The 27,243-nt window shown below is 41.0% G+C and overlaps 2 protein-coding genes across 2 annotated transcripts in view; one reads left to right on the plus strand and one right to left on the minus strand.

Moving 5' to 3' along the window:
* Positions 1-1,172: 1,172 nt before the first annotated feature.
* On the minus strand, positions 1,173-13,180 carry LOC141155456 (mucosal pentraxin-like). The gene is made up of 5 exons (XM_073642321.1): positions 12,883-13,180; positions 12,611-12,657; positions 12,426-12,524; positions 6,872-6,935; positions 1,173-3,187 (listed from the first exon to the last, which is right to left on the minus strand). The coding sequence occupies exons 1-5, from the start codon at positions 13,178-13,180 to the stop codon at positions 2,571-2,573; spliced, it is 1,125 nt and encodes a 374-aa protein (XP_073498422.1). The 3' UTR covers positions 1,173-2,570.
* A 9,208-nt stretch (positions 13,181-22,388) lies between these two features.
* The window catches only part of LOC141153035 (C-reactive protein-like), a 39,354-nt gene continuing 34,499 nt past the window's right edge, over positions 22,389-27,243 (plus strand). Inside the window, exon 1 of the mRNA XM_073637709.1 lies at positions 22,389-22,515. The gene's annotated coding sequence lies outside the window, so the exon portion shown is untranslated. The remainder of the gene's footprint in view (positions 22,516-27,243) is intronic.

The raw sequence follows: 27,243 nt of genomic DNA on the forward strand, positions 1-27,243 counted from the left end.
TGTACAGTATTGCAGTAATATCTCCTGTATGTGAGCTGTGTTGCAGTATTATTTGTACAGTATTGCAGTAATATCTCCTGTATGTGAGCAGTGTAGCAGTATTATTTGTACAGTATTGCAGTAATATCTCCTGTATGTGAGTAGTGTAGCAGTATTATTTGTACAGTATTGCAGTAATATCTCCTGTATGTGAGCTGTGTTGCAGTATTATTTCTACAGTATTGCAGTAATATCTCCTGTATGTGAGCAGTGTGGCAGTATTATTTGTACAGTATTGCAGTAATATCTCCTGTATGTGAGTAGTGTTGCAGTATTATTTGTACAGTATTGCAGTAATATCTCCTGTATGTGAGCAGTGTGGCAGTATTATTTGTACAGTATTGCAGTAATATCTCCTGTATGTGAGCAGTGTAGCAGTATTATTTGTACAGTATTGCAGTAATATCTCCTGTATGTGAGCAGTGTAGCAGTATTATTTGTACAGTATTGCAGTAATATCTCCTGTATGTGAGCAGTGCGGCAGTATTATTTGTACAGTATTGCAGTAATATCTCCTCTTTGTGAGTAGTGTTGCAGTATTATTCGTACAATATTGCAGTAATATCTCCTGTATGTGAGCAGTGTAGCAGTATTATTTGTACAGTATTGCAGTAATATCTCTTGTATGTGAGCAGTGTGGCAGTATTATTTGTACAGTATTGCAGTAATATCTCTTGTATGTGAGGAGTGTTGCAGTATTATTTGTACAGTATTGCAGTAATATCTCTTGTATGTGAGCAGTGTAGCACTATTATTTGTATAGTATTGCAGTAATATCTTCTCTATGTGAGCAGTGTAGCAGTATTATTTGTCCAGTATTGCAGTAATATTTCCTGTATGTGAGCAGTGTAGCAGTATTATTTGTACAGTATTGCAGTAATATCTCCTGTATGTTCAGTGTAGAAGTGCTATTTATTTGTACAGTAGTTCCGCATTATTTGTGTATATTGTGCAGTGTCATTAGCTATTACCTCCCTTATTAACATTTTTGCAAGATAAAATCCCATTCAATTCATTGGGAAATCTGGATACAAGAAAGCAGAAAATAACTGATAGTTGTCATAAATGAACTCAAATACATTTTGAAACTATTCTAAATAAACTTAACCAGATACACAAAAATAGGAAAATACTTTTTGATTGCACAACAGGTTTTTATTGATTGTTTTTCATTGTTACAGGTTTTTTTTTATTCAGAAGCAACATTTTCGATTGATAAGCAATTATTTCTGAGCTAAAGCAAAAATCTAAAAATCATAGCGCTTGCCTACTGCTGCCACTAGAGGGAGCTCACCACACAGATATTTTTTCAGCTCCCATTGAAGAGAACGTGTCTTCAAAAAATATCCTATTGTTCAAATCATGTTTTGTGTTAAATGCATTTTTTTTTCACATCACATTCTGTATTAAAAATGAAAAATCTTGCAATTCTCACACTGGCCACTAGGGGTTTCTGATTACAAGTGTCCTTTAAGTAGAGTACTGACGGTATAAATCCATATGCATTTACCTCCCACTAGTGAAGGAAATTTAAAGCTTGCAAGGTTAAGCCATCTATTTTTGGTGGGTTCTCTAACTGTTGGGACCCTCATAATCCTCAGAAAGAAGTTGCAGAGCCCTTCAACTGCTTTCAATACACAGTCATAATGGCAGCCTCCCACTGTACAAGTAAATAAAGGATAGCCCCATGTTCTTAACTATACAGAGGGGGAAGACAAAGGAATATCTGTGATAAGTCAAGAAGAACATTTCACATGTATGAGGAAGCACTCTACATAAAAGCCTATGTTCATCAGTTCTATAGAATTAAAACAGCAAGTAATTTGGAAATATTACTAAGAAAAATCAAATTTTTTTTTGCTGACCTTTCAGAGCTCACTTTCTGCTCCAAAAACGCCTCCAAAAACTTTGTGAGCACATTACCTAATTGTAAAAACGTGTTTTTCATGCTATAGTAAAATTGCTGTAATCCATGATTAACATCAGAAACCCCCTTGATCAGAATTTGCCTCCAGATGAAGCTTTGGCTGTAATCTATTCCATGCCCTGCTATATGCTGTAACAAATACAAATCTCTGACAACTGCTAAATTCAATATCGGTCGGCAAAAAAAAAATACTTTTAGCTACAATAAAATTACTGCTCTCTATGATAAACATCAGAAAAGCAACACAATTAGTTTGTACCACCAGATGAAGCTTTGGCTGGCTAAACCCTACACCTGCAGCAGCCACTGCTGGAGAAATGTGGTATTACATGATGGACATTGATATAAATAAGCGATCATGTAATGCATGGATAGACTGTGTATAAGCCACTTTCCTATATTGGACAAGACGTCCAAGAAAAAGCTAGAACTTTTATAAGTAAAGGTTAAATGCTGACGTGAAATCTGCCATTTTCTTGCTCTTTTCAGCTCCTGGTCTTGTAAAATTCCATATTATCCTTCTGTTCTCTGCTGGAAATAATCAGCAGAAATTCAGGATGGATTTATAGAATTTTCTGGTAATTTCCAGGAATTTCTTTTTTCTTTATTTGGCAGTGAAAATATCCTTAGTGGAACACCTAGGCTGTTCTATGGAGATGGCATGGTCCGACTCAAAAAGTACTGACCGCCAGTTAATGATATCGCCTCCCCTGTTTTGCTTTGCGAACCTTTCTATGTCCCGTTTGGTTAGTGCTGAACTCCAAATGTTAAAATTTGTAATCTGAGCCACATCTGTGTTTGGGTAAGCCTTGGTCTTCCCAAGTAAAATAGTCTGCGCGGTAACGTGATTTTGTTTTGTGCGCCCCAGCCCTAAGATCTTATGTTCCTTCCCGTTAAGGAACACCACCAGCTTTCCACTGCAAAAACTAAATGTCACACAGATGTCGATCCACGTCTTGGAGTCACTGAGTTGGAAATTTTCTGCAAAATTGTTATAATGAATGAGGATATGGACTCCAGGCTTTTCGGGGTTGGAAAAAAACAAGACTAAAAATCGAGTGGAGTTATCTTTGCTGAGCAGCAGTACCAGCAGGTTGTTCTCATTCAGGTTTGTGCAGGATTTTAGGCAAGTGGTAAATTCACTGAAGGTTTTTGCCGCAGGTATAATTTTCAAAGAGTCAGTGCGTCTCTCATAAAATGAGAATGCTTTGCCAGTCATATCTGTAAAGGAAGAAGACCAAGAATTACACATTGGTTTAATGTAAACTGGGGTTAAAGGGGTGCTCCAGTTTGCCTCTTTAAAGTGTCACCTCGGAAAACGCTTTTTACGTGCAGATATAGGATCAGCCTTACTGAAAGATCAGCTACCTGGACAAAATGGACTTATTTCATCCTGGGAGCCACCGGCTTTAAGTCATGTGTGAGTTCCCGGAAAGGCTGAAGTCACCAATCACTGTACCGCTCGCTATAATGTGAACGCTGGCTGTAGGCTCGTTCTGCACAAATATACTGTCAATCTATGCACCGGAGAGTGTTTATAGGCACCGCTCATAATTCCCCGAGCGGTGACTGTAGCCATTTCCGAACGCCCACATGACTGAAAGCCGGCGGCTCGAGGGAGCAAATAAATTCATTTTATCCTGGTAAATGCACTTTCTGTAAGGCGGCCAGGCAGCATTTTAATCCTATATCTGCAAGAAAATGTTTTCCGAGGTGACTGTTTCCCTTCGAGAGAGTGAATACTATGGTCCTAGGTGACAGATTGTAAGGAATTCTGGTGCGCACAAGTGACAGTTCGTAAAATTTACTCACAGGGAAGCAGCACGCTTGATAGTTACTAAGTCCTTCATAAGAAAATTTACTTGGTGGTTAGACAATTTTACATAAGGCTTGAACAAAGGCAGTAGAACAACAAGCTGATACTTGCAGCACTTTACTTGTACCTGTGACCTTTTACTTGTGCCTGCGACATTCTGCTGGCATTCACTTCAGCAGCACTTCCTTCAATCTGATAAAGTCTCTGCGTCTCTCAATGTCTCTCAGCATATACTCATAATGCTCGTCACAGCTCCTCATGGTCACTTTTCTTTTCAGAAATACTCAACAGTAGCTCTTGTCTGGCAATCTTGTGCACTCTTGCATCCTACTTACCCAGTTATAACATCACAGTCCCTTACACTCCGGCACCAGTCTCTAGCCATCTCTGGGGTGGCAATTCTCTTCACACTTAGGCATCAGCACTCAGACTGCTTTGGTGGGACAATGCTCACAAAGGTAAGCCTATATGCTTCTCGGTGCTATGGAAGGAAAATCCTTGCTTTTATGGCAGCTACTATTTGCCTTTACATCAAATGCACTCTTTATGCACATGGATAAACCTCTATGCTCCCCTCTGGTGAATCTCCTCGCACTTTCTCAGTAATGGTGGTACTCTAGTACAGATGGGCTAATCTCCTTCAACTGGAGATGGCTCAGGCTGAAACTCACCCCCACTTCCTATCTAGCTAAGACGCCTTTTCTCCTGGTCTACACTGTTTTTCTCACTCTTCTGCATATGTCTGACATCTATTGGTAGGAAATGGGAACCTTTTATGCACATAATTAAAGGATTAAAGGTATGGGCACAGGATCCAATTATCTCTAGCCAGCACAGTGCTAGCTTCGATCGTAATGACAAATAATTCAGGCTATACCACTTTTTACTTAGTAGCCTAGACATTATTAGACCTGGAGCATTTCTCCCATATTATAAATGGTTGTGAATTCATCAGTCACTTATATGGCACATTAATAGATTTATCCCATATTTATGTTGTCACACTCTAGTCACACACGACAAATAAAGTGATAATTTGATATCTAAAATGGGATAAGATCACATTGGTGAAGTTTGTGATCTCGGACCACCACTAATTTCAAGAACGAAAAGGGCAATGTATAACTATTACTACTGCCTCCACCAACGAGAGTCTGGTGTTGGTTGAGGAATCATCCTTGGGAGGCAGATCCTCGGGAAGTGCTCTGTCAAGCCCAGAGCACATAATGACTCATTTGCATATGTATAAAAACTAAATACTCAGGAATGCAGCAACTGATCGAAGATATAAAGGTGTTGATGGATTTACATTACAAAGACCTGCATGCTCATATATGTAAATTGACCTTACCAATAGATTCCCTTAATGCCAAAGTCATGTGAGGTTGCTGCTCATGGGAACCATAATCCAATTAACTTTTTGAGAATTAGGGCTCATTCAGTTCACCATTTCTACTTTGTACTTTTTTGGAGGATAAACTTAAAATATAACTTTTAATACTTATTTCATAAAATACAATACAAAAGACACATCACCCTGGTGAAAGACATATATACAAAGGAAGGGAGCTAAAATAGCCCTATAGCTCACACTCAAACTCACCCCTACCTGACAGTGGAGGTTGGCACCCTTTTTCCTACGCTAGTGGCGCCCCCGCTCCTCGGGGGCTGTCCCTCCCTGCCCTATAAGGCCGTAATACTAGAAGAAACTGGGAAACAGGTACCAATAAACGATATTGCTGCCGTGTGGCTCTATTTTGTTCCGTAATGTAACCAAAAAATAGAAGTAAGTGCTGGTGCTGTAGACCATAAAGAATGATTTTAAGATGTAGTCTTTGACATAGAACATGTCCGTTAACGAAAAATGAAGATGATAATACATGTATAGACATGGCTTATTGCATTTTTCCCCAAAAAATAACAGCCAGAAAAGGTTGCACTTATAACACTTCTAGGTCAAATGGTGAATGAGTGGCGGACCACAAGCCATGTGTCACCTTATAAACTCAGGGCCATATTAGTACGTATCCAATGGTTTGAATTATTATAGAGATAAAATTCCCAGTATAAACAGAAAAAAATTGTAAAGGGAAGGGATAGTGACCCTTACATTGCCCTAAGCCTGTCCCTGCCTGACAGTGGAGGTTGGCACCCTCTTATCCTGTGCAATGGCACCCCCATTCGTCGACGGCTGTCCCTCCTAAACCCTATCTATCCCTGTTGACTGTAAGGGTGGGTTAAACGGAGGTGGGACAGGTGAAGATATATTTAGTATACCAGGTGGCCAGACATCATAGCTATAATAATCCAATAGCCAGAGTGAGCATAGATAAACACTTATACACACAACCGAAAATTGTTCACATTTAGTAGGGTGTCACAGTCACACATCTCTAGTCACAGGGGTATATTCAGTCCACACAACCTGTTTAGAAACTCTAACTCAGACAGCTCTCATTCAGACAGCATTGATGAGCGCGGACCACTAAAGCACGGACTGGCTGTGGCTCTCCTAACCGGAGCGTGACAGCTTCATATAGTTCTATGAGGCTATCACGATCAGGTTGAGAGATCTGCGTCTAGTCCTTGCATTGCGGTCGGACCGATTTGCACGTCTGAATGAGCCCTTTGACAAATATGGAGACTCGGGAACAAAGATTTGTGGCTTTCACTATCTTTAGCTCATAAGAGCTGAACAGAGGCGACAAAATGTTTTTACAGTTACCAGGGCTGTGGAGTGGGTAAGTCAAACCTCCCACTCCAACTCAATTTCCACGACTCCGACTCCCTCATACACGGCTCATGTGTAAGTGATAGATTTACTGCAGCCCAGATTCATCTCAGCTAAAAGTCCAGACCCTTAGATCAGGAATAGGACAGACATTTATAGGACATTTCATAACTTTCCCAAATTCGTATGAAAAAATATTCCCCACAAACTGCATTGTACGACTGTACCCAATTTATTATATATTTTAGGAGTCGAAGTCGGTCCATTTTATACCGACTCCACCAAAATGGACTCCGACTCTGACTCCACAGCCCTGACAGTTACACACTTTAGTGATGCCGAGGACCCTGTAACTCACCGATCTGCCCCAGAATTCCAGGGACACTGGCAAATACAAATAAGCAGAGTATTTTCTTCATGATCTGAAAAAGATAAACAAAATCGCATGGTTATATAAATGGTTGGTATGTCAAATACGCTTAACCCCTTCACCCTCCAGTCTGTTTTCACCTTCCTCACCAGGCCAATTTGACAATTCTGACCACTGTCACTTTATGAGGTAATAACTCTGGAACGTTTCAACAGATCCCCCTGATCCTGAGATTGTTCTCACATTGTGACACATTGTACATTATGTTATTGGTAAATTTTTGCATTTATTTGTGAAACTATCAGAAGCTTGGTAAAATGTTGAAAATGTCACAATTTTCAAACTTTTCATTTTTATGCCTTTAAACCACATAGTTATATCACACAAAATAGTTAAAAAATAACATTTCCCACATGTCTACTTTATATTTGCATTATTTTTGAAACATAATTTGTTTTTGTTAGGGAGCTATAAGGGTTAAAAGTTGATCACCGATTTCTCATTTTTCCAACAAAATTTCCAAAACCATTTTTTTAGAGACCACATCACATTTAGTCACTGAAAGTGACTAAATGACAGAAAATACCCAAAAACTGACACCATTCTAAAAACTTCACCCCTCAAAGTGCTCAAAACCACATTCAAGAAGTTTATTAACCCTTCAGATGCTTCACAGGAATTAAAGCACTGTGGAAGGAAAAAAAATTAACATTTTATTTTTTCACACAAAAATGTTGCTTTAGCCCAAAATTTTGCATTTTCACAGGAGAAAATGGATCCTACAATTTGTTTTGCAATTTCTCCTAAGCACGCCGATATCCCATATTTGGGTGAAAACTACTGTTTGGGCGCACGGCAGGGCTCAGAAACACCAATTGACTTTTGGAGTGCAAAATTGACTGGACTAGATACAGGACGCCATGTCGCGTTTGGAGAGCCCCTGATGTGACTAAACAGTGGAAGCTCCCCACATTTGACCCCATTTTGGAAACTAGACCACTCAAGGAACTTGTCTAAAGGTGTGGTGAGCACTTTAAACCCACAGGGGCATCACAGAATTTTATAATGTCGAGCTGTGAAAATGAAAAAATACATTTTTCCCACAAAAATGTTTCTTCAGCTCCAAATTTTTCATTTTCACAAGGGTAACAGGATAAAACGGACCACACAATTTGTTGTGCAATTTCTCCTGAGTACACCGATACCCCATATGTGGTCAAAAACTACTTTTCAGGCACAGTGCCAAGCTTAGAAGGGAAGGAGTGTCATATTAGAGTTCAGATTTTGCTGGACTAGTTTGAGGGGGCCATGACCCACTGGGAGAGCCCCTGAGTTGCCCCTGAGGACCTCCCAAAAATTACCTCATTTTACAAACTACACCTCCCAATGAATTAATCTAGGGGTGCAGTGATAATATTGACACCATGGGTGTGTCACAGAATGTTATAACATTGTGCAGTGAAGAAAAAATAATTACATTTTTAACACAAAAATTTTGTTTAAACCCGAAATTTTACATTTTCACATGAGGAAAAATGGCACCAAAATTTGTCCCATAATTTCTGCTGAATGTAGAAATACCCCATATGTGGCTGTACAGTACTGCTTAGCCACACTCGGGAGGGACAGAGCGCTATTTGCCTCCTGGAGCTCAGATTTTCCTAGTATAGCATGCAGACTCCATATACAGAGCCCCTAAGTGCTAGGGGAGCAGAATCACCCCTCAAGTGATTCCAATTTGGAAATTATACCCCTTTGGGAATTTATCTACAGATGTAGTAATGATTTGACCCCATGGGTGTTTTCCAGAAACAAGCAGCAGTGGATGATGGCAAGTGAAAATTGCTAATCTGCTGTTGTAGTGCCCAGTATGTTGTAGTGCCCAGCTCGTGCTTCTGGAGACATGCACCCGTAATTTTTAAAAAAAAATATTTTTACAATTTTGTTTTTTTACTTAGTCCCTCTATGAGACTTTCACTTTTATCAATCTGATTGCCAGTATAATGCATTGCTTTGAGCTTGGTCTAACAGGCTTGCTGTAGCTGAGTAACCCAGATGTCATCATGATGACCTCGGGTTGCCATGATCACGATTACGCCCTTGTGATGATGTCACACGGACGCCGATCGGATGGGAGAGGGAGCCCCCTCCCAGCCTCCTAAATGTTGCATTCGATATCGATCACAGCATTTACAGGGTTAAACTGCCGGGGTTGGTGTGAACACCACTCCTGGCTGTGATAGCTGGGGCTCAGCTGTCACATAAGCCAAGCTCCCGGCAGCGATCGCTCAGGCTCAGCTGCTGTGCCTCACACGATCGCCATGATGTACCTATACGTCATCAGTTGGGAACCCCTATCCGACCATGACGTATATTTATGTCATGTCATGAAAGGGTTAAAGTGTCACAGTTTAATTTTTATTTCCTATATGAATAGTGCACATGAAAAAAAAGAATCTTTGTACTATATCTTATTAGAGAAATCAACTCTTTCACCTTCTAGACTGATTTTTCATTCTTAATTCGTGGGTAAAATCTCTGAAATTCATATTAGGTAAAGACAGATTTTCCCATGACTGAGATAGGATATGATGGTGCTTTTAGAATTCTATGGAGGAGGAGGAGCTAGAGACAAAGTCAGGAGATGACAGTTGGTGCTTTTAGAATTCTATGGAGGAGGAGGAGCTAGAGGCAAAGTCAGGAGATGATAGTTGGAGCTTTTAGAATTCTATGAAGGAGAAGGAGCTAGAGGTAAAGTCAGTAGATGATAGTTGGAGCTTTTAGAATTCTATGGAGGAGGAGGAGCTAGAGGCAAAGTCAGGAGATGATAGTGGTGCTTTTAGAATTCTGTGGAGGAGGAGGAGCTAGAGGTAAAGTCAGGAGATGATAGTTGGAGCTTTTAGAATTCTATGGAGGAGGAGGAGCTAGAGGCAAAGTCAGGAGATGACAGTTGATACTTATTAAGTTCTATAGAGAACTGTAACTGTTATTTCAGGAGAACTTGCAGCAGAATGTCTGTCGACCTCAAGCTCCTTCCCCTCTGCATAAAACTAAAAGCACCAACTGCCATCTCCTATCTCATTAATGGGAAAGTCTGTATTTACTGAAGACAGATTTTACCCAAGAATTGAGAATTAAATATCGGTCCAGGAGGAGAAAGAAGCAGATTTCTCTTGTAAGATACATTACAAAGTTTCTTATTTTCCCCTGTACGATTGATTTTTGAAAGAATAAATAAAATGAGGGTTACTCTTTAAGATTTTTTTTCAGTATATTTTTTTTATAATCTTTTCATCCCATTTTTACATTTTATTTTAGTATCACAAGGGGACTTGAACTTGAAGGGGTTTTCCAGTTTCAGAAAATCCATGTCCCCCAGGTGAAGTTTATATATAAAAAAAACTCGCTTTACTCACCTTCCCGTGGTCAAGGGCCGAGTCTCCACCGCTGCTCCTAGTGTATGTTATTGTCTGCAGCGGTAATGTGAAGCCGACAGAGCTGCTGAGCTCACTGATTGGCTGCAGTGTTTTCAATGTGACATCAGTGCTGCTGACAAAAACAGACCCTGAGGCTTTGTGCACACGGTGCGGATTTGGTATGGTTTTGACGCTGCGTGTTTATGCAGATGTTACAGTATAGTGGATGGGATTTGTAGAAACCTCATGCCCACTATGCGTTTTTGTGCACATGCGGATCACCCCCGGAAACTGACATGAGGCGCGTTTTTCCAGACTGCAGCATGTCAGTTTCTCTTGCGGAAACGCATGCAGATTTTCCCATAGACTTGCATTAGGTGAGGAACATCCGAATGCGTAAAAACCGCATGTGTTTTTCAATAGCGTTTCCGCAGCGGAAACGCACACAAAAACGCTACATGATGATCAACAAAGTTTGTTTAAAAAAAAACTATTCTCTGAAACTCTGCAAATTTCAACATGAAAAAACGCACCAAAAACGCATGCGGCAAAACCGTATGTAAAAACCGCAAGTAACCTCATTTGAATATTAGGTGCTGAAATGATGCAGAAATTCTGCAGCGTCAAAACCACAGCTAATCCGCAACGTGTGCACATACCCTAAAAGCAGCAGCTGAGAATTCAGCTCCAGACCCGCGGAGAGTGAGTAAAGACCAGTTTGGTTTTTTTACAATAAATTTCAGCTGGGGGTTTTCGAAAACAAAAAACCCCTTTAATGATTTTAATTTTATTGCTAACATACTGCAGTACTTATGTACTTGCCCCACACATTGCGTTTTTGATGCATTATTTTTCTGTGTCGTTTTTCATGCAGGATTATTATTATTTAATAATCCATTTCACAGTAACAGCAAAAAGAAAGCAATTTCTAAAATCTCATTCATGTGGTGCATTTTTTTCTTGTGTTTTTTTTTTTTTTTTATAAATAACGAAGCAGGTCAATTCTATTGGCATTTTTACTGCAGTTTTTCTAAATTCAGATTAAAATAGGTTAGGAATAAAAGTAAAAAAAACGCAACAAAATGCACATGGAATTACTGCTACTATTTTCTGGCTTTTTTTCATCCAGAAAAAAAATGCTTGAAAAAAACAGTGTGTGAACTTACCCTATTAGACCCTGCATCTGACAGGGTCTATGGTCTAATAGGTGCACTTTGTGTATGTTCACATGCAGCAGGTTCACACCAAAAACCTCCTGAAAAAGCGCTCAAAAAACTCTCAAGAGTATGAACATGGGCACATTTATATAAAAACCCCTTGCTGTTCATATATTCAGTCTTTTCAGCATCTTTTACGCACTTCAGGTTTCCAAAAACACCAAGCTGTTAAAGCAAGAGAGCAGGTAGTTCTTCAGGCTTTGGAAGATGCTCCTTACTTACAAGTCAATGGGAAGGCTGAAAAGATGCCCGGAAGGCGCCTGTCTGGGTGTCTTTTTGGGAATATTATTAGCATTTTCGTCTAAAAAATAAGCCATTGCTTAACGGGCTTAAAAATACGCCCACAAATCGCCCCAAAAGATTCTACAAAAACACTTATAGACGCCTCAGGAAAACACTTGAGAAAATAACAAAAATGTTTATAATCTGATTCGGGAAATGAGCACAAAAAGAGACTTTAGGAAAGAAAAAAAATGCAGACATTTGTCTTTACGCTTGAAAATCTATGTGGGAAAACTGTTGTGTGCACATGCTCAATGTGAAGCTACTTTAGTCGCCGGACGGCCATGACAATATTAGACCCGGATAGGTACAGTAAGATGGAGCAACTTTAGGCGGCTAACTGTCCTCGGCAATCTCGCGATAGAGGAAACTCTCTCTGTCCGCTTAGATGCAGTGATCGGTATTGACTGCGGCATCTGAGGGATTAAACTGCGGAAATTGGTACCTGCAGTTTCAGCAGAAACCCACCTATGTTTCTCCGCCAGACTTATATATATCTCATGAATTATTAATTAACCAGTGCTCACGACATGCAACACTACGGAATTAAACCAGAAACCGGTTCTATGGAACTTCCACCAATAAGAAGGGATTGAGAACATCAAAGGTAAAAATCTAGTTACATACAAAGAGTGTAATCCTCACCTTCCTGCCGCGCTCTCCCTCGTCTGCAATGATCTGAAGTATATGCTCCTGTACACGGTGAGGCTTTTTTATAGGGTTAAGCTATCTATCGGACAGTTGTTGGTTTTTGTATTATGGAACAGGATGTGGTCGGCGTTTAACTGTTTTTTCTGAAGAGATTTGCTCACCTTTCTAAAGGACTGAAGATAAGATTTGGCAATTATGACCCATTTCACTTATCAACAATATAAACATTGTTAGTTCAGATACAGTTCAAGTGTATATAAATATGGAGCCCCATGACAAATGTTTGAGGTAGGAGATCAGCCATGGCTAGACAGTTGCTGGGTTAGTCACATTGCCATTGCCAGCACCTGAAAGGACTAGCAGTTGTAGACCTACTACCGCAGTGGTGTCCTCCATTGGCAAAGCCTGCATTCTTGATTTGGGCTGTCTCTGCCCATTGTTCCCCAGGTTGGGATCATGTCTTGTCCAACCAGTCCCTGGCCTTGGACATTCTTCTCTCGTGGATCTATCGCTTCATGAATTACCACTGTCAATAGGGTATCATCTTCCATCAAACAAAATTTTGGAAAGTGTACCTTAGGGCTCAATTGCAGAGCCTGAACATGAACTGGGCTCAACCAGTCTTGACTTTGCTTCCATATCATTCTTTCGTAGACCACTTCACAACCCATGTCCCACCAGTCTTGACATTGCTTCCAGATCCTTCTTTTATAGACCATTTCACAGCCCATTTCAACAAAATACTGCTGGTTAAAATTTCTTCTGTAGGTCCAGAGCTGATGTGGTGTCCACTTACAGTGTGTTTTCTGACAGGCTATGATACTGTCTACATCAGATATCTGTTCTGGTGGCAAGATGAGTATGACCTTGCTGTTTTCTCCCTTGCTTGATGTGTTGCCAGAATTTTATATGACTGGGCTACTGCTCAGCAGCGCTCTACCCAGTCATGTTTTGGGTTCCTTCAATCTTCTTGACCTACTTTTGATTCTAATGCACTCTTCCTCCTCACCCGCAGCCTGAGAAGGAGAACTCCATCCTCACGGGGCTTCTCACTCCTGTTAGAGACCTCTGTCAATGCTTGGCTGAGTTGTCACATTTTAATTATCTCCTATTAAAAATATTGCAATACATTTTTTATAGATAGTATATTTTTGTATATACAGTACAGGCCAAAAGTTTGGACACACCTTCTCATTTAAAGATTTTTCTGTATTTCCATGACTTTGAAAATTGTACATTCACACTGAAGGCATCAAAACTATGAATTAACACATGTGGAATTATATACTTAACAAAAACGTGTGAAACCACTGAAAATATGTCTTATATTCTAGGTTCTTCAAAGTAGCCACCTTTTGCTTTGATGACTGCTTTGCACACTCTTGGCATTCTCTTGATGGGTTTCAAGAGGTAGGCACCGGAAATGGTTTTCACTTCACAGGTGTGCCCTGTCAGGTTTAATAAGTGGGATTTCTTGCCTTATAAATGGGGTTGGGACCATCAGTTGTGTTGTGCAGAAGTCTGGTGGATACACAGCTGATAGTCATACTGAATAGACTGTTAGAATTCGTATTATGGCAAGAAAAAAAGCAGCTAAGTAAAGAAAAACGAGTGGCCATCATTACTTTAAGAAATGAAGGTTAGTCAGTCCGAAAAATTGGGCAAACTTTGAATGTGTCCCCAAGTGAAGTTGCAAAAACCATCAAGCACTACAAAGAAACTGGCTCACATGAGGAGCGCCCCAGGAAAGGAAGACCAAGAGTTACCTCTGCTTCTGAGGATAAGTTTATCCGAGTCACCAGCCTCAGAAATCGCAGGTTAACAGCAGCTCAGATTAGAGACCAGGTCAATGCCACACAGAGTTCTAGCAGCAGACACATCTCTACAACAACTGTTAAGAGGAGACTTTGTGCAGCAGGCCTTCATGGTAAAATAGCTGCTAGGAAACCACTGCTAAGGACAGGCAACAAGCAGAAGAGACTTGTTTGGGCTAAAGAACACAAGGAATGGACATTAGACCAGTGGAAATCTGTGCTTTGGTCTGATGAGTCCAAATTTGAGATCTTTGGTTCCAACCACCGTGTCTTTGTGTGACGCAGAAAAGGTGAACGGATGGACTCTATATGCCTGGTTCCCACCATGAAGCATGGAGGAGGAGGTGTGATGGTGTGGGGGTGCTTTGCTGGTGACACTGTTGGGGATTTATTCAAAATTGAAGGCATACTGAACCAGCATGGCTACCACAGCATTTTGCAGCGGCATGCTATTCCATCAAGTTTGCGTTTAGTTGGACCATCATTTATTTTTCAACAGGACAATGACCCCAAACACACCTCCAGGCTGTGTAAGGGCTATTTGACCAAGAAGGAGAGTGATGGGGGGCTACACCAGATGACCTGGCCTCCACAGTCACCAGATCTGAACCCAATTGAGATGGTTTGGGGTGAGCTGGACCGCAGAGTGAAGGCAAAAGGGCCAACAAGTGCTAAGCATCTCTGGGAACTCCTTCAAGATTGTTGGAAGACCATTTCCGGTGACTACCTCTTGAAGCTCATCAAGAGAATGCCAAGAGTGTGCAAAGCAGTCATCAAAGCAAAAGGTGGCTACTTTGAAGAACCTAGAATATAAGACATATTTTCCGTTGTTTCACACTTTTTTGTTAAGTATATAATTCCACATGTGTTAATTCATAGTTTTGATGCCTTCAGTGTGAATGTACAATTTTCACAGTCATGAAAATACAGAGAAATCTTTAAATGAGAAGGTGTGTCCAAACTTTTGGTCTGTACTGTATACTTTATAAATATATACATTTTTCATGTAATAGTTGTACAAATATTACAATTCATTGTTATATATACATATATACAAATCATTCATGTAATTATTGAATGTAGTAGGTATGAATGAATTACACCAGTCCGGCTCCTATACCCTACACCGTACCAGTTTCCTCCTCGTAATCAGCAGTTCATTTATTAAGTGATGACTCCTAGCGGGTTCAGTTCTGTTGTATTTATTATTCCTGTATTTAATTAAAATAATCATCTAATGTTTAGCATGGTAAATAGTGAATGAATTGCACTGGCCCGTTTTTATAGGGTTACATGGATGACCCTGGCCCGGCTTTCTAGATCCCAGTGTAGCTTTCTGTCCGTCAATCAGCAGGTGATCTTCTCGTTAGCGCTCATCAAACAGTCCTGGTTCTCTGCTCCTTTGAATCGATGGCTCCTGGTTTTATTTCACCTCCTTTTTTGAAAAAATCCCTTTTAAATGAAGTTTTTTAATAAAGTTTTTATTCTTTTCACACATGTATTTATACACAATTATGGACTTTTCCACCCAGCATGCAAATCCTTTTTTATTTTCAGCAACCTTTACTGAACTGGACAGATGACGAGTCACAGGACACCTCGTGTGTCCTTTTACCTGAATGTGATGTAATTATACGTGTCTGCACTCCTCCTTGCAATGTGATTCTCCTGATGAAGAAGTCTGTGCACTTAGAACCGCGTTGACTAATAAACCCCGCAGTTCTCCACACATCGCCTCCTTTTCATCATATGGTGTCCTCCTTGGTTTCTCACAACCCAAATTTGTCAGCTACCGGAGTCCCATCCTGGCTACAGCGGAGCCATCTGCTGCTCCAGGTATCCACCAGGGTAAAGACCACGTTCTCGGCCTCTGCGGTGCTATCAGTACAAATAGCCGCCCCAACAAGGCATTTCAGGGCCCCACCCTCTACAAACCAGGGGAGGAGTCCTGAGGAGATCATTTGCATATTCCCACTGCATTTTGGGGTAAGTGAAGAGTCTCCGCGAGCTCAAAGAACACTGGATTTTGGCTGTTGGAGCTGAAAAGAGGACATCGGTAAACCGCGCGCCTTCCGGCGCGCGCATTTTGAAGCTTTTTTTTTTAAGCCTTTTTCACTGTTTTCAGAACATTAACAATAAGAACATGGAAGAGTCCAGGAGCCATTTGGTGAGCTGCATATCCTGCTACATGTTCACAGACTTGCCAGTGGAAAAGCCAAACTTCACATGCCAGAAATGCAAGCTTGTGTCCCTGTTGGAGGAAAAGTTGCGAAATCTAGAAGAGAGGTTAACTACGTTGAAAATCATTAAGGAAGGTGAAGAGTTCTTAGACAGAGCAGAATTATCTCTTCATGATTCAGAAAGAGAAGAAATTCGAACTGCACCTGAGGAAACAGAGGAATGGAAGCATGTGACCCACAGAAGCAGGAGGATCGAGAGGCAGTCAGCACCCATACTGCTCAGGAACCAGTACCAGGCTCTCACGCAGGAGAACCATGAAGAAATACAGCAAAATAAGACTTTGCCAGCAATGAATAACCTTGTAAGCCCTCAGAATCCTCCTGGATGGAGAAAGAAGAATGTTGTGAAGAAAAAACGGAGAGTGGTGGTCATGGGGGATTCCCTGTTAAGAGGAACAGAGGCCGCTATCTGCAGACCAGACATAACCTCAAGAGAAATGTGCTGTCTTCCAGGAGCAAAAATTAAAGATGTGTCGGACAGGATATCAAGACTTTTCAGACCTACAGATCACTACCCATTCCTGCTAATACATGTGGGGACAAATGACACCGCAAGAAAGGACCTGGAAACCATCTGCAGTGACTTTGAAGACTTAGGCAAGAAAGTGAAAGAATTGGGAGCGCAGGTGGTCTTCTCATCCATCCTCCCAGTGGATGGCCATGGAACAATGAGGTGGAATAAGATTCTACAGGTGAACAACTGGCTACGTCGATGGTGCCGTCAACAAGGATTTGGATTTCTGGATCACGGAATGAATTACCTATACGATGGACTACTTGCTAGAGATGGGGTGCACCTTACAAAGACTGGAAAACATGTATTTGGAAGTCGCCTTGCTACACTCATCAGAAGAGCTTTAAACTAGAACAATGTGGGAAGGGAAGCAAAAGGCCAGAAAAAGCCATACAGCTGACAAATACTATTGAGATCTCTGCTACTGGAAGTGGAAAGGAAGAACAAAGACAAAACAATTTAAATAATAAAAATATGGGAGGAAGAGAAACCAATCACAAGCTAAAATGTTTTTATACAAATGCACAAAGCATGGGCAACAAACAAGGAGAATTGGAACTACTAATGCAGGAAAAGGAATATGATGTCATTGGAATCACTGAAACTTGGTGGGACGATACACATGATTGGAATAAAAGGCTAAAAGGATACAACTTATTTGCAAGAAACAGACTTGATAAACGAGGAGGAGGTGTTGCATTGTATGTTAGAAAAGCGTATATCTGCACAGAGATTGAAGCTTCAGAGACTGGGAGTTCTGTGGAAACTGTTTGGGTAAGAATACAAGGAGAGAACAACGGAAAGGACACCATTGTAGGCATTTACTACAGGCCACCTGGGCAAGCTGAAGATATGGATGTACTCTTTATGTATCAAATTACCAAGTTCTCCAAAAAATATGACGTAGTGGTCATGGGAGATTTCAACTATCCAGACATTTGTTGGGAATCTCTCTCAAGTAAAACTAACAGGTCAAGCAAATTCTTATCCTCTCTTGCTGACAACTTTATCTTCCAAAAGGTAGGGGAGAAAACAAGGGGATCTGCTACTTTGGATCTAATCCTTATAAACAGGGAGGAAATGGTTGAGGAGGTAAAGGTGGCTGGGACCCTAGGAGGCAGCGATCATGCTATTATAGAATTTTGGATAACTAGAGGAGGAAGACATGTGAAGACTCAAACTTCAAGGTTAGATTTTAGAAAGGCAGATTTTAAGAGACTCAGAAAGAGAATAGGAGGGATCCAATGGCTGGATGTCCTTAAGGACAAAAATGTCCAGGAAGGATGGGAAATTTTTAAAAATGAGATTCTCAAAGCACAATCGTTAACAATCCCGAAAAGTAGGAAGAATGGGAAGCATTTAAGGAAACCAGGATGGATGAACACAGAACTTAAACACATGATAAAAAGAAAAAAAGAAATGTTTATTAAATGGAAAGAGGGAGGCATATCTAAAGAAGATTATAATGCAGTCTGCAGTTCCTGCAGGGCACGTATCAGGGTAGCTAAAGCTGACAATGAATTAAGGCTTGCAAGAGATGTCAAAAGCAATAAAAAAGGATTTTGGGGGTATGTCAAAAGTAAAAGAAAAGTCAAAGATGCTATAGGATTTTTACAGGATGAAAATGGAGAAATGGTAAGAGAGGATGTTGAGAAGGCCGAACTTTTTAATTCCTATTTTGCATCTGTTTTCTCTCAGAAAGAAAATGTAACATCAACTGATCTTCACTGTCCTTTTAAAGGAATAGAGGAATCCAAGTTATCTGTAAACAGAAAGATTGTGAGGGAATATTTAGCTAACATAAATGAGTTCAAGTCTCCAGGTCCAGATGAATTACACCCCAGAGTACTGAAGGAGATCGTAGAAGAAATTTTAGAGCCACTCTCCATAATCTTTGAAAATTCTTGGAGAACAGGAGAAGTCCCAGAAGACTGGAGAAGAGCAAATGTTGTTCCTATCTTCAAAAAGGGGAAGAAGGTGGACCCAGGGAACTATAGGCCGGTGAGTCTGACTTCTATACCAGGAAAGATCTTTGAACAAATTATTAAACAACATGTATGTAAGTACATGGATAAGAATGAAGTGATTAACCAGAGTCAGCATGGGTTTGTAACTAACAAGTCATGTCAGACTAACTTAATTTCCTTCTATGACAGAATCACTGACTGGGTGGATCAGGGAAATGCTGTAGATATAGTATATCTTGACTTCAGCAAAGCATTTGACAAAGTATCTCACACCATCCTTATTGAAAAAATGACCAAGTATGCAATGGACCAGGCAACTATTAGGTGGATTCATAACTGGCTTAGTGATCGGACTCAAAGGGTGGTTGTAAATGGCTTCACATCCAGCTGGATGAATGTCTCAAGTGGGGTACCACAGGGCTTCGTCCTGGGACCTGTATTGTTCAACATCTTTATCAATGATTTAGATGAAGGAATTGAGGGTAAACTGATTAAATTTGCTGATGACACAAAGCTAGGAGGGATAGCTAATACTAGAGAAGAGAGAGAGAGGATTCAAAAAGACCTAAATAAACTGGAGCAGTGGGCAGCAACCAACAGAATGGTTTTTAACAGGGAAAAATGCAAAGTACTACATCTGGGCAATAAAAATGAAAAAAGCATATACAGAATGGGATGAATAGGACTAAGCAACAGTACATGTGAAAAAGACTTAGGTATACTAATAGATCATAGACTAAACATGAGTCAACAGTGTGATGCAGCAGCAAAAAAGGCAAATACAATTCTGGGATGCATTAACAGAAGCATACAGTCTAGATCACGTGAAGTCATTATCGGTCTTTACTCCTCTTTGGTCAGACCTCATCTGGAATACTGTGTACAGTTTTGGGCACCACATTTTAAAAAAGACATAGACAAACTGGAGCAAGTTCAGAGAAGAGCGACCAGAATGGTGACTGGTCTGCAAACCCTGTCCTATGAGGAACGGTTGCAGGATTTGGGAATGTTTAGCTTGCAAAAAAGAAGACTGAGAGGAGACTTAATAGCTGTCTACAAATATGTCAAGGGCTGTCACATTGTAGAAGGATCATCTTTATTCTCATTTGCACAAGGAAAGACTAGAAGCAATGGGATGAAACTAAATGGGAGGAGACACAGATTAGATATTAGAAAAAACTTTTTGACAGTTAGGGTGATTAATGAGTGGAACAGGCTGCCACGAGAGGTGGTGAGTTCCCCTTCAATGGACGTCTTCAAACAGAGGCTGGACAGACATCTGTCTGAGATGATTTAGTGAATCCTGCTTTGAGCAGGGGGTTGGACCAGATGACCCAGGAGGTCCCTTCCAACTCTACCATTCTATGATTCTATGATTCTATGATGGGGGTCTTAATGACCAGCAAGTCATCTCTTACCTGTTATAGGAATTAACCTTTAAAAATAATTAAACTTTCATTTTTTATAATTGTGTCCAACATGGAAAGTTCTGAAACTTTGCAAATCACTTTGATAGGAAATTGGTCTTCTTTCCTGTGAAAAAATTGCAGGTACGTGGTTTCCAAACCTTGGCTTTTCCCCAGTATATTTGCCAGCCTTCAGCTGCATTTACATCAGAGCGTAATACTTTGGAGTACAGATGATGGCAGTGATGGGTCAGCACTGGTCTCCTCCTCTGAGAGTTATGCTTATCAGCACAATCTCCTGCAGGAGCTTATCCCAGTGATAGTGAGACTCAGGTGCGGAGCCATCACTGCCATCATCTGTACTCCAAAGTATTACGTTCTGATATAAATGCAGCCGAAGGCCAGCAAATATACTGGGGTAAAGACGGAGTTTGGAAGCCACTTACATACAATACTTTTACAGGCACGAAGACAAGTCCCCTATTATAATGATCTGCGACATTTTATAACTTTCCATGCTGGGCACAATTATTAAAAAAAAAAAAAACCTTTAAAGCCAAAAAAGGCTGAGCGCTTAAGGGGTTAAATAGAATAACAATTGGTCAGATATCTTTAGAAAATAAAATGTAATATTTAGTTACCTTGATCCAGCAGTTCTAGAGAAGAATCAACATATGTGTTAAAAGTGCAGATTATACTGTTTGTAAAAGGTCAGTAATCTTCTGGAAAGTGTCCAAACTTACTAACAGGAGGCTAGGTGCAAGTTTACAGAGTGACAGAGCTCACAGTCACAAAGCAACTCAGTGCCGAAAAACCAATAGATGAAATGTGGCTGTATAATATATAGATAACGCATGGCCTCAGTGAGCTGTGACCCTAGCACTATGAAGGGGAGTGCAAGCCTCCGTTATGCTATGCCCTACCATATCTACCTTCTGCACCGTAAAGCCTAAGGTTCAGAATGAAAGCTAAACTTTCCAGGGTAAAACCTCCTAATCAGTGTCCTAGTCTTAATATCCATCCATTATTGGTGCCCCATCCTGAAAAATGGGGCACATGTTCCTCCATTCTCCCCCAAGTCCATCATGGTCTCCGAACCTAAAGACACCTTCTGGGTAACCTTCTCTAGAAGATGTGGTTATCCTTATGTTGTGGTTCCTAACCTGGATATAAAAGTTCTCAATTTCGGACTTTGTTCTATTTGTGCAATGTAGTTAGGTTGCCAGAAGGACTCCCCAGAACAAGAGTGGATGTAGCATGAGCATAGAGAGATGGAGACATATTGTTTCAATGTGATCTCTCTAATCCGCTTCTGTAAATGTGGAAATGAAGTCCAGCTGTGTGGTATATATCATCATCCTGCACCCGACTGTACTCAACTGGAAACCACTGATCTCCAATGACCCAGTGATGCACTGACCACCACTGTACAAGGTATGAAAATCCACCTGATCAACTGGGATGTGATGTCACAGCTGCAGGACATTGTAGGGAAGACGCTCGGCTGCGCAAAATGTCATTAGCACCTTCTATGATGCTTCACTAGAGTCGGAAATGGTACTGGCCAATTTTTTTTTGTGACTCACAAATCAAATATCAAAGTGCTCGAATTCTTGTGGAACCATAAATTTCAGGAAATTCAACTCGGATCTCGGTCCTCTCATCTCTGTATTGGACCGAAACAAGTTTTGTGACCATTTCAACACAGTATCTGAGTTGTATCTCCTTAATCTTCTAAAGTCATTACAATGTTTTTATCTCTTCTGGCTATACACCGATCCAGTGGAATCCATCATGTTGACCTCAAAAATTAGCTTCTTGAGGTTCAAGGGACAGGTCAAGCGACCATGATATGCTTGTTCAATTTTTTAAGCTATAAAACTCTTACATTATTGTTTTTCTTATTCTATCAGATTTTGGATATATAACAGGAATATATTCTTCTCTCTCATAAACCCCATTAGCTTTACTGAAGGTGTGACTATCCTTAATAAAATAAACATAAAAGCTAAAATAAATAAGCTCTAAATCTTTGGTCATACAATATCTATATTCTCATGGAAGCACACAGTAGTGCACGTATCAGGACTGTACGGTGAGCAGTGCAAGAGTGGACTCCTTCAAGGTACGTTCCTAAAATCACTGGATATATAGTAAAATGAGTTAAGGTGCTGAAAGACGGGGACAACAAATATTGAAAGAATATAATATACCTGCTCATCTATGGGTAAATTGCGTGGATATACAGTAAATCGGGAGTTTGTGACATTGATCATAAGTCAAGGGCAATCTCCTTGTGATTTAGGGACAAGTTTGGCCATTTTGGATGTCTGTTCTTTTAGCTATAAACTTCAGGAGTTACTGCTGGAACCCCTACTAATTAAAGGAAAGAAAAGAATCATGGAACAATATGGGTTTTGTAGAAGCTTGGATTGGCCCACAGAAGAAGAGGTAAATCCCCCGGTGGGCCCCTCTGCAGGAATAAGTCACTTGCTTGCCAACATGAGCAGTAGATGACACAATATATTTGATTCACAATATTCAGACAAGAGCAGAGCTACCAGGCTTATTATTATCATATAGAAGCATACGGTAGGTAAATTGGTGAAAGAGGGTAATGTAATATTTACAAGTGTTAATGTTACTGGTGGTCCTTGCCTCCTAAGTCAGACAATAGTTTGGTATGTTTTTACACTTACATTTGATACCCTGAACAATGATTTCTCAATACTTCAATTTGGCCATATAGATTTTGGAATAACTAAATTGTGTACTGATGAAGAACAAGGACTAATGAGACTAAAACATTCTATGTACAATACTCAAAAATTAATTTAATTTATACAGAATATGATAAAGAAAAATACAGTGAGGTCTAAATAGTTTTTTTGTTCCTGTAGTCCTAAATTACAGACCGCACCAGATTGGGGTTCCTTGGACCCACTCAGGAAACAGGCTACCCACAACAAATCATGTTGGGTTTCATGGGGTTTAATAAGAAACAGATCCTATTGGTCTTGCACCAAATAGAATTTTTGTCCACTTGATCCTTTGGATCATGTTATATTAGGGATCCAATATCATGCCAAAGCTTTGACCGTCCGGAAGATCCTCTGGTTCCCTCGTGGGCTAGTGTGACTCTGTTTACAAGTAAATAATTGGATCTACAGGATGTTAGGTTCTAAACATAAGTCCAGTTAGGTTTTATTGTCAACCAATTGTAGTCCATGTAGCTCAAGCTTAATTCTACAAAAGTGTGAATGTGAAACTCACTCATTGGGTCTGATATCTTCTGAAAACATAAAGTGTAACAAGCCTTGAGCAATGTGGTCACGGAAGAAACAGATAAAAAAAAAGGAACAAAATTACCACAAAAATTCTTTTTGTCTTGGTTCATGAAGACGCCTTCAGTTATTATGACAGCTGCAATGTGGGTTTTGAGAGGGGAGTGTTAGAGTATTAGGTAACAGGAAGCTTTTCGCTATGCTTTGTGCCGCCATCCTGAGATTATCTACACTAGTGAGTTGAGGTTTTTTGTGGGTTTCAAAAGGGAAATAGTCAATATAAAGGCATTTTAACTTTCAAAATAAATTTAACATTTTATGGTTCCTGGGATCATGAAGTTTAGGACCATAGTGCATTCATACCAATAAAAAAAAAAGAAAAACATCTTAAATACAATTTTTGGGTTGTGCACTTCTGTCAAGTTAAGATCTATTAAGTCAGAGAATTGAAGCTAGTCCATTCGATGTTCTCTATCAGGACTAGTAACGTAAAGACTAGTGTTGAGCAAGCACTAAAATGCTCGGGTGCTCGAAGCTCGGGCCGAGCTCACTGTGATACTCGGGTGCTCGACCTGAGCAACGAGCCCAATGTTAGTTTTGCGGCGGCACCCCCGGCAGTCTGTAGAAAGCCTAAAAAGTGCCCAAAACGATAGTGACAGTGCTCAAAAGACATGGTGGCAGCATGGGGATCGCCCCTGGAAGCATTTCTGACCCCAAGGTCACTGCTGTCAACAACGTGGTCAGAGGTATTAAGCCACTTTTACGGGCTCACAATAAAACGTTCAAAAATGAAACTGAAACAGTTTTCCTGTGAAATATGTTAAGGAGCATCCTTTCCAGGGTAAAGACTTATGTATAAGGTAAAATAAATAACCAAAAACAAAAATACTCCTCCACATCTTGGGCTATGTTCACAAGTAGCATTTTTTATGCGTTTTTGCACTTTTGTATTGCTTTCAACCATGACAAATGCATTCACCGGGAAATGTCATTTTAACATTTTACAACCTTATCTGGCCATGTGCTGTGTGACACATGCATACAGTGCTGAAAAGACATGGGGACAGCATGGGGAAGACCCCTGGAAGCATCTCTGACTCCCAGGTCACTGTCTAAAAGTGTGCCCATCAGAAGTGATCCTTGCCGCATCAGAAGATGCTGACTTGCAACTATCCCCATGCAAGTCCTTGTCCCAGGGCAGTGTTCAATTGTACCTCCCCCATTCCTTGCAATGCAAGCACAAGTATACAGCCTGCCACCCACCCACCCCCAGGCTGCAATACCATACTGCTAGCTTGCTTGCACTTGAAATTGAGCCTTTTAGGCATGTGGGGGCAGAATCTGGCCACCACGTCATGGCTGCGTCGGCGGCGAGGTCTCCATACTCAGTCCCCAGCCGCCTGGCGGCTGGGTGTCCACGCTTGGTCCCCAGCCGCCTCGTTGCCGGGTGCCCACACACGGTCCCCAGCCGCCCCTATTTGAAGGACAGCCTAACCACAAACACATAGACAAGTGAATGTGGCCAGGGATGGTCCATCTGACTGACGCCTTCACACTGGGTTAATATTGTGGAAGCCGGGACACAGTTGGACACTGGGATGCAACACGTCCTCCAGACAGAGGATTGCAGGTCCTGGGTCAATCAGGCTTCAACACAAAGTTCAGAAGGTAGACAGCAGCAGTGTTCGGCCTCCAACACAACGAGTAAATTATTCATGATCATGAGGCCATCCATCTCCTTAGCTTTCTGTTCCTTGGAATGCAAGCTCATGTATGTAGTAGCGGCTAGGCCTGAGGTGGTTAGCGTTTTGGCGCATATCCTACCTCCTCCGAGGATTGCTGGATGTTTTCCTGCTACTATTCCAGTTCTATGACTCCCTTTAAAACAAAGCTTCAGGTGATGAATGATGGATGAGGTGGTGGCAAAGGAGAAAGAGCAGGAGGAACAGGGACCATTCACGTCAATATCAGGCCAGTCTACCACACATGTCTTGTAGGATATGTTTCTTTACCAAAAGGAGCGTTTTGGCTACACAGTTATAGGGCATACAGTGAGCGCAATGCCTACCAAAAATTTTGAGGCACTCCAATGCCCCTTGGAAGTGACATGGAGGTCAGAGGGCCTTAACTAAACCGTTTTTTCCATTTATAGCAACTGGGTCTCCTGTACACTGTTGGCCTAAGCAGTGAATGGAAGGCTTTCCAAAAAGTATGAGGAACTGCAATGCCCCTTGAAACAGACGTGGATTACGGCATACTAAAAACCTTCTACCCATTATTGGGGAGTGGGTCTCCCTTAGTGTTCGCCTATGCATTGAAAAGCAAAAGCTAACTAAAATTAGGAGGAAATGCAATGCCCGTTGGAAGAGTCGTAGAGGCTAGAGGTAATTAAAAACAACATTTCAATGCCCCTCAGAGTGGTTTAACAAGACGGTTTTAATGCCCCTTGGAAGAGACGTGGAGGTCACAGTAGCTTAACAAGATGGTTTTAATACCCCTTGGAAGAGTGGTGGAGGTCACAGTAGCTTAACAAGACGGTTTTAATGCCCCTCAGAAGAGACGTGGAGGTCACAGTAGCTTAACAAGACAGTTTTAATGCCCCTTGGAAGAGTGGTGGAGGTCGCAGTGGAATAAAAAGACAATATTAATGCCCCTTGGAAGAGTGGTGGAGGTCACAGTAGCTTAACAAGACGGTTTTAATGCCCCTCAGAAGAGACGTGGAGGTCACAGTAGCTTAACAAGACAGTTTTAATGCCCCTTGGAAGAGTGGTGGCGGTCGCAGTGGAATAAAAAGACAATATTAATGCCCCTTGGAAGAGTGGTGGAGGTAACAGTAGCTTAACAAGACGGTTTTAATGCCCCTTGGAAGAGCTGTGGAGTTCAGAGTGGTTTAACAAGACAGTTTTAAGGCCCCTTGGAAGAGTGGTGGAGTTCACAGTAGCTTAACAAGACAGTTTTAATGCCCCTTGGAAGAGTGGTGGAGGTCACAGTAGCTTAACAAGACGGTTTTAATGCCCCTTAGAACAGACGTGGAGGTCACAGTAGCTTAACAAGACAGTTTTAATGCCCCTTGGAAGAGTGGTGGCGGTCGCAGTGGAATAAAAAGACAATATCAATGCCCCTTGGAAGAGTGGTGGAGGTCACAGTAGCTTAGCAAGACGGTTTTATTGCCCCTTGGAAGAGCTGTGGAGCTCAGAGTGGTTTACCAAGACTGTTTTAATGCCCCTTGGAAGAGTGGTGGAGGTCACAGTAGCTTAAAAGACGGTTTTAATGCCCCATGGAAGAGACGTGGAGGTCACAGTAGCTTAACAAGATGGTTTTAATGCCTCTTGGAAGAGTGGTGGAGGTCACAGTAGCTTAACAAGACGGTTTTAATGCCCCTTGGAAGAGACATGGAGGTCACAGTAGCTTAACAAGACAGTTTTAATGCCCCTTGGAAGAGTGGTGGAGGTCGCAGTGGAATAAAAAGACAATATCAATGCCCCTTGGAAGAGTGGTGGAGGTAACAGTAGCTTAACAAGACGGTTTTAATGCCCCTTGGAAGAGCTGTGGAGTTCAGAGTGGTTTAA

The sequence above is a fragment of the Phyllobates terribilis genome, unplaced genomic scaffold (genome assembly GCF_046119375.1).
Source record: "Phyllobates terribilis strain yellow unplaced genomic scaffold, ASM4611937v1 Scaffold_7__3_contigs__length_470593459, whole genome shotgun sequence".
Lineage (NCBI taxonomy): Eukaryota > Metazoa > Chordata > Amphibia > Anura > Dendrobatidae > Phyllobates > Phyllobates terribilis.